Source organism: Staurois parvus, unplaced genomic scaffold (assembly GCF_062004578.1).
Source record: "Staurois parvus isolate SC_StPar_1 unplaced genomic scaffold, SC_StPar_1.0 ptg000131l, whole genome shotgun sequence".
Classification (NCBI taxonomy): domain Eukaryota; kingdom Metazoa; phylum Chordata; class Amphibia; order Anura; family Ranidae; genus Staurois; species Staurois parvus.
This window is the reverse complement of record NW_028317927.1, coordinates 3,375,381-3,383,808: the sequence shown is the minus strand read 5'-3', so window position 1 is coordinate 3,383,808 and position 8,428 is coordinate 3,375,381. Positions and strand designations below refer to the sequence as shown.

The following is an 8,428-nucleotide window of genomic DNA, read 5'->3' as shown; positions in this document are numbered from 1 at the left end:
AATTGCTTTACTGGTTGTTGGCTCCGCTTTCCTCATCAGAGACCGTGTGTGAGGGAAGGAGAGCCGGATCTGTGAGGGGCACAGTGAGTACAGTATTTACATTGATACACAGTTCTTTGATCATCAGTGCAGCCTCATCAGCGCCCATCAGTGCAGCCTCATCAGTGCACATCAGTGAAGAAGAAAAATTATTTATCTATTTATTACAGGTACTTATATAGCGTCATCAATTTACACAGCGCTTTACATAAATATATATTGTACATTCACATCAGTCCCTAACCCTCAAGTATTTTACAATCTAAGGTCCCTACCTTACATTCATACATACACATACTAGGAACAATTAAGACAGGAGCCAATTCACCTCCCAGCATGTCTTTGGAGTGTGTCTCAAAAACATGATAAAAATGTAATTTGGGTACAGTGTTGTATGATTGAGTAATTATCAAAGTGTGAAGGCACTGAAAGCTGAAAATTGGCCTGGGCACCAAGGGGATGAACGTGTCCGGTATTGAAGTGGTTAATAACACGCAGCACCGTGTGGTTTTGCATATTTGGGTGCAATAAAGAATAAATGGCGCCCCCACACGCCTGCTAAAGAGCATCACATTTCTGCCTGGGTTGGGATTATCCACACATCCCCCACCTCGTATAGGGGAACCTAATCTTAACATTGCTTATGCATCACAGATGTATTTGTCTTTTCTAAACACAGAAGTTAAGTGGCTGGTGGGACTGAGACCAGAGGCAGCATATAATGCCTTCCCTGCACACAATCCTGCTAAACTGCAGAGACTGGACACTGGAGGACCTATCATAGCCAGCACACAGAGCATTTCCATACACATATCCATCTTCGTATAATGTCCTGCCGAGAGGTCCGGATCTAGCCTGTCTAATGTTGGGGTTCAGTAACAAATGTCAGGGGGCAGAGGATGGGAGATCAGCAGGGCAGAGGACAGGGGTCACTGCTGGCAGGGCAGAGGACAGGGGCACAGCTTCTTCTCCCATCCCTGCACTGCACACAGCCTGGGCACAGGCAGTACAGCTCTTCCTCCCCATACAATGCATAAATTAGATCAGTACAGTGTCAGTCAAGGACAGTACAGTGTCAGTCAAGGACTGTCAAGGTCTTTCCCATCTCCTCGCTGGCACACAAAGTGGTAACACTAATGTGCACCGGGTGATTAGGGTGTGCCCAGGCCTATGGTGGTAAAGTAGCAGATTAGGGTGGTACAGAAGGGCCGTCTTAATTGCATCATGGGCCCCTGGGCAAAGTAATGCACAGGAAACCCTACCAACTTGCACCAATTTTCACACCTATTCTTCAAGTATAAATAGTTGATAGAATTAAACATATATTTATTAGTACTTTCAATAAAATTTATTTTAACCACTTGCCCTCCGGAGAATTTACCCCCCTTCCTGACCAGGCCATTTTTTGCAATATGGTGCTGTGTAACTTTAACTGACAATTGCGCGGTCATGCAATGGTGTACATAAATTAAATTCACGTCCTTTTTTCCCACAAATAGAGCTTTCTTTTGGTGGTATTTGATCATGTTTTTATTAATTTTTTACGCTATAAACAAAAAAAGACCGACAATTTCGAAAAAAACAATATTTTTGACTTTTTGCTATAAAACATCCAGTAAAAAATTCTAGAAAAAATCTAATTTCTTCATACATTTAGGCCAAAATGTATTTTTCTATGTTTGTGCTAAAAAAAAAATCCCAATAAATGTAAACAAGTTATAGTGTCTACAAATGGCGGTATATACAGTGGGGCAAAAAAGTATTTAGTCAGCCACCAATTGTGCAAGTTCTCCCACTTAAAAAGATGAGAGAGGCCTGTAATTGGCATCATAGGTAGACCTCAACTATGAGAGACAAAATGAGAAAAAAAATCCAGACAATCACATTGGCTGATTTGGAAAGAATTTATTTGCAAATTATGGTGGAAAATAAGTATTTGGTCAATATCAAAAGTTCATCTCAATACTTTGTTATATATCCTTTGTTGGCAATGACAGAGGTCAAACGTTTCCTGTAAGTCTTCACAAGGTTGGCACACAATGTTTCCAGTATGTTGGCCCATCCTCCATGCAGATCTCCTCTAGAGCAGTGATGTTTTGGGGCTGTCGCTGGGCAACGCAGACTTTCAACTCCCTCCAAAGGTTTTCTATGGGGTTGAGATCTGGAGACTGGCTAGGCCACTCCAGGACCTTGAAATGCTTCTTATGAAGCCACTCCTTCGTTGCCCGGGCAGTATGTTTGGGATCATTGTCATATTGGAAGACCCAGCCACGTTTCCTCTTCAATGCCCTTGCTGATGGAAGGAGGTTTGCACTCAAAATCTCACGATACATGGCCTCATTCATTCTGTCCTGTACATGGATCAGTCATCCTGGTCCCTTTGCGGAGAAACAGCCCCAAAGCATGATGTTGCCACCCCCATGCTTCACAGTAGGTATGGTGTTCTTTGGATGCAACTCAGCATTCTCTCTCCTCCAAACACGACGAGTTGTGTTTCTACCAAACAGTTCTATTTTGGTTTCATCTGACCATATGACATTCTCCCAATGCTCTTCTGGATCATCCAAATGCTCTCTAGCAAACTTCAGACGGGCCCGGACATGTACTGGCTTAAGCAGGGGGACACGTCTGGCACTGCAGGATCTGAGTCCCTGGCGGTGTAGTGTGTCACTGATGGTAGCCTTTGTTACGTTGGTCCCTGCTCTCTGCAGGTCATTCACTGGGTCCCCCCGTGTGGTCCTGGGATTTTTGCTCACCGTTCTCGTGATCATTTTGACCCCACGGGGTGAGATCTTGCGTGGAGCCCCAGATCGAGGGAGATTATCAGTGGTCTTGTATGTCTTCCATTTTCTAATTATTGCTCCCACAGTTGATTTGTTCACACCAAGCTGCTTGCCTATTGCAGATTCAGTCTTCCCAGCCCGGTGCAGGTCTACAATTTTGTTTCTGGTGTCCTTCGACAGCTCTATGGTCTTCACCATAGTGGAGTTTGGAGTGTGACTGTTTGAGATTGTGGACAGGTGTCTTTTATACTGATAACAAGTTCAAACAGGTGCCATTGATACAGGTAATGAGTGCAGGACAGAGGAGCCTCTTAAAGAAGAAGGTACAGGTCTGTGAAAGCCAGAAATCTTGCTTGTTTGTAGGTGACCAAATACTTCTTTTCCGCCATAATTTGCACATAAATTCTTTCCAAATCAGCCAATGTGATTGTCTGGATTTTTTTTCTCATTTTGTCTCTCATAGTTGAGGTCTACCTATGATGCCAATTACAGGCCTCACTCATCTTTTTAAGTGGGAGAACTTGCACAATTGGTGGCTGACTAAATACTTTTTTGCCCCACTGTATACTGGAAATTTCTTATTTTATACTAGTAATGGCGGCGATCAGCGACTTATGGTGGGACTGCGGCGGGCATTCTGACACTGGGTGAGAACTGACTAACTGCCACTGACATTAACACAGTGATCAGTGTTAATAAAAAGCACTGACATTGTACTAATGACACAGGGCAGGAAGGGGTTAACATCTGGGGTGGTCAAAGGGTTAACTATGTGCTGTTTTACATGATGTGCTGAGTGTGTTTTACCAAGGAAACATGCTGCTGTGTATTTCTCTCCTGTGCAGAGAAATACACAGCAGCATGACCTTGCTGGCAGAAGAGGGACCTGTATTGTTTATACACAGGTCTCTCCCATCAGTTTTACTCGGGAGTCTCTGGCTGGGACCCGGTGATTGCCGTCCGTAGCCGCCAATGGCAGGGTGGGTAGGGTGGCACGCGGCCCTCACCCAGAAATACAAATGACGTATATACGTAATGTTGTGCAGCCCTGCCTACCTGTAGCAGGACTTCTACTATAGGGCGGTGGGCAAGCGGTTAAGAAAACATGCCATAAATCAAAGACTCATCAACACAAAGGGCACAGTATGGGGGGGGGGGGGGGCACAATACTGGGATCAGAGGGCACAGTACAGGTTCCGGGACGCTGCCTGGGCAAAAAGCATGACTGTTCCAGCAAATCCAGGTCAGTTGGCAAGTGTGATGCAATGCTAGATTATCATGGGGCCCCATGCACCTGGGGTCCCTGCGCAGTGCCCAGAGGAACCCATGCATTAGGACAGCCCTGTGGTATAAGTGGCAGATTAGGGCAATTTACGGGCAGGCTAAGGTAGTATAGTGGCAAGTTAGGGTTGGCTTTGGGGGTGGAGCACAGCTAAGATCTGGGAAGGCTTAGCTCACCCCAGCAACCACGTAGAACCAGTCATAGCCAGTACACGGAGTATTTTCCATTCATATAACCAGTTTTGTCTCATGTCCTGCCGAACTGCTCTGAGACTACACACTGGAAGACCTGAGGCAACACACCGAGCATTTCCATACAACCCCCAGCTTTGTCTCGTGTCCTGCCGAACTGTTCTGAGACTGCACACTGGAAGACCTGAGGCAACACAGAGCATTTCCATACAACCCCCAGCTTTGTATAATGTCCTGCCGAACTGCTCTGAGACTACACACTGGAAGACCTGAGGCAACACAGAACATTTCCATACAACCCCCAGCTTTGTCTCATGTCCTGCCGAACTGCTCTGAGACTGCACACGGGAAGACCTGAGGCAGCACAGAGCATTTCCATACAACCCCCAGCTTTGTCTCATGTCCTGCCGAACTACTGTGAGACTCTGCACCCTGTTAGACCAATCACTGCGCATTCCCATCTATAACGTCCTGCCCATCCGCTCTGTGCAGGCTGGAAGAGCCAGGCAGCACACACAGGATTTTTTTTATACACATCCCGCCGAAGAGTTCCGAGTCGCCTCTGCAGGCCGGCAGACCAATCACAGAGCGCTCTTCTCCACACACACCAATCCTGGCGAAGCGCTCTCAGCTGCCGCACACACATATACACTCCAAGCATCTCCATGTACTTCCACAGCGAGAGCTCTCATCCTATCAGAAACAGCATAGACCAAGCGCTGCATAGGAAGGGGGCGTGTCGCGCCGAGCGGCGGCTCTCCTAGCCAATGGCAGCGTCGGATGAGCGCTGAACTGTAAGCATCTCCATATTGCGCTGCTCCGTGGAGGGAGCACAGTGTATTTAGAGGCTGCGATCCGGAGGGCTCAGCCATTGCACACCAGAGAGGTGAAGGAGGCGGGAAGAGATGGAGTCCTGTGTCCTGTGACCTATACACACACATATCCCGGGCCATGTCCCAGAAGTTTCCTCGGCTCCGGACTCCCGGTAGGATGAGATGCGGCGGCGGTGGCTCCTAATCGCCCCGGGCAGGCAGCGGGCTGACATGGCAGAGGACGCGCCCCCGACATGATCCGCGGAGTTGCAGGAAGGGGGGACTAGTCGTGTCCCGGTGTCCGCTGTCCAGGATGAAAGTGTTCCGCAGGAAGGCGCTGATCCTGTGCCTGGGCTATGTGCTCCTGCTGGTCCTCACCATGCTCAACCTGATGGACAAATGGCACAAGGAGCCCCAGCAATGTAACGAGCAGGTGCGATACACCCCGTACCAGAGCCGCTCCGACATCCGCTACTTGTACCGGCCCTCCCCGCCCAGGAAGAGGCAGCTGGTCTACGTCTTCACCACCTGGCGCTCCGGTTCGTCCTTCTTCGGGGAGCTCTTCAACCAGAACCCGGACGTGTTCTTCCTGTACGAGCCGGTGTGGCACGTGTGGCAGAAGCTGTACCCCGGGGACGCCATGTCCCTGCAGGGGGCCGCCCGGGACCTCCTCAGCGCCCTCTACCGCTGCGACCTGTCCGCCCTGCAGCTGTACAACACGGCAGGGGCCAAGAACATCAGCACGCTGGGCATCTTCGGCGCCTCCACCAACAAGGTCATCTGCTCGGCCCCCATCTGCTCGGCCTATAGGAAGGACGTGGTGGGGCTGGTGGACGAGAAGGTGTGCAAGAAGTGCCCCCCTCAGAGCCTCAGCCTGCTGGAGGAAGAGTGCCACAAGTACAACACCATCGTCATCAAGGGGGTGCGCATCTTCGACATCAACGTGCTGGCTCCGTTGATGATGGACCCTTCGCTGGACCTGAAGGTCATTCACTTGGTCAGGGACCCCCGGGCTGTAGCCAACTCCAGGATCAAATCCAGGCATGGCCTGATCAGAGAGAGCCTGCAGGTGGTCCGAAGTCGGGACCCCAGGATCCGCAGGGTTCCCTTCATCGACCCCGGACATAAACTCAACAAGAAGGACGGCTCTGATTACCATGCCATTGGAGCCATGGAAGTAATCTGTAACAGCATGGGTAAGACTCTGAGGACTGCGTTTAACCCGCCGAGCTGGCTCAAGGGTAACTACATGGTGGTGCGATACGAGGATCTAGTGGTGGATCCCATTAAGACTCTAAGGCAGGTTTATGGTTTTGTGAACCTTTCTGTGAGCCCAGAGATAGAGAAGTTCTCTCTAAACATGACTAGCGGCTCGGGCTACTCCTCTAAACCATTTGTGGTATCTGCCCGCAACGCCACCCAGGCGGTCAGTGCCTGGAGGACAGTGCTCACGTTTCTGCAGATAAAACAGGTGGAGGAATATTGCCAGGTCCCTATGGACCTTTTGGGGTACCAGACAGTTTCGAGCCAAGCAGAAGTCAAGGATCTTAGTAAATCACTGCTAAGAAAACCCATGTTGTGAACTTCTGATTGACCTATTGCCTGCAACACTAAACGCCCCAACTACTGTACCAAATCTCTGCCGTTGTCTTCTTTTCCTCCAGTACAAGTCATACCATTTCTCTACAGCCAATGGGTTCTGCCTGCTTTTCCGTAACAAGTACCAATGTTACAGTAGAGGCAGGATAAGCAATTAGTGTTCTGCTGATGTTCTTGTCTTCTGGGTCCATTAACCGGTCATGTTCAGGTAAATACTGCAGGTGTGGCAGGTCTGTCACAAAGTGGCCTCCAAACTGTGAGGCTTGGGCCTAAACTATACAGGAGTTGAATTTCCTAGGAGCATGATGCTGGGTTCAACAAGTTGTCAACCTTAAAAGTCTGAGTGATCCATTTCCCCTGTAGTCTAAAGCCAGCCTTACATGAATCAACATTCTGCTTGATCAGTAGGGACTGGCTGCGATTTGATCCATGTATGGGCAGACTGTTTGTACATATGTCAATCTACCATTTGACTTCTGTATATTTGCCCTGTCAGATTTTTGCTGCTCCCTCGCAGAATGTCTACCTGCTGTCAGAATACAACGGCTTAGTTGGGGGATTCCACCATCCACCTTGAATGTGTAGATGGGAGAATCAGGTTTTAGAAATTCTTAGTTTTTTTTTTTTTTTTTTGAACCTGCAATCAGTGTAATTTCTGCCAATCAGAAGTTGTCTTTAAACTGTATTATGGGTGCCGTGGGTCCACCTTGCCAACCATCATTAGTATTTTGCAGTATTTTATTGGTTAAAGCCTTTGGGGCTGATCAATAGGTATTATCCTTAGTGGACCCTGAGGACAGTGCGACATCTGCAGTTGTTCGGCTGCCATAAAAGAACAATTCACAATAATGGTAGTAGGCGCTTATCTTTGAGGAAACAAGAATCCATCTTCTCTCCCTTTGAACAAGAGGGTTGAGTAGTGGGTCTTGTACTGTCAGATTTCCTGTTCATACTGCTGAATCACATGTTGCTTATAGAGCTTGAAATGGTCATTCCGTTTAGTTATTACAGTGAGAATCTTGTTTACAATGACTGGAGACCAGTAAATCTCACTTAGGCATGCTCATCGAAGTGGTGCATTAAACCTGTGCAGTATGCCTGGTGAGCTAACCCATACATGTTACAAGTGCTGTTAATAAAGAACACTCAAGTTATGTTTGTTTTTTAACTGATGACTTGTGATTTTCTTGCTTTTGCGCCCAAAGCTATTATACATGTCTTGAACTGCAAGGTTTCGCTTTTAATATTTTGCATAGAACAATACCAATTAGTCATGAATCTGTATACATTCTCAGATATTGAACCCTGATCCATTGGGTGTTACATTTACACGTTTGATCCAGAAATGCAGCAATTCTACTTTTCTACCTGGTAGGTGGCCACAAATGACCAGGGATCGTACCATGAGCTGCTTCGCCGAGTCTACTTGTATTTGTAATTAGGCAGCGTTGTGATTTATGGCTGAGTTCATGTTTGAGTCCTAATATATGGAGAGGAATTAATTCAGTGTATTTCCATGAAACAAAACTGGGGTTGTCTGAGTGCAACGTTGTTACAAGCTACCAGTTTGCTGTTTTTATATGGTCTGCAAAGGCAATGCAGAGCAGTGATCTGCAGAAAAATGTTCTTCCGCAATAAGGAATTTATTCTTCTCATGGATTCTGATTGGTCCCTGTAAATTAAGAACTGACATTGATCAATAGGAACTTTTTACTGAACTCT

At 47.5% G+C, this 8,428-nt stretch overlaps 1 protein-coding gene across 1 annotated transcript; it reads left to right on the top strand.

The window, feature by feature from the left end:
* Window positions 1–5,082: 5,082 nt before the first annotated feature.
* On the top strand, window positions 5,083–7,874 carry CHST2 (carbohydrate sulfotransferase 2). Its single transcript, XM_089672558.1, has one exon. It carries the CDS (start codon window positions 5,421–5,423, stop codon window positions 6,687–6,689), a length of 1,269 nt encoding a protein of 422 aa, XP_089528684.1. The 5' UTR covers window positions 5,083–5,420; the 3' UTR covers window positions 6,690–7,874.
* The last annotated feature ends 554 nt before the right edge of the window (window positions 7,875–8,428 follow it).

What these genes read in the sequence shown, in the direction of transcription:
- CHST2 (XM_089672558.1), top strand. Translation starts at nt 5,421, where the DNA reads ATGAAAGTGTTCCGCAGGAAGGCGCTGATCCTGTGCCTGGGCTATGTG.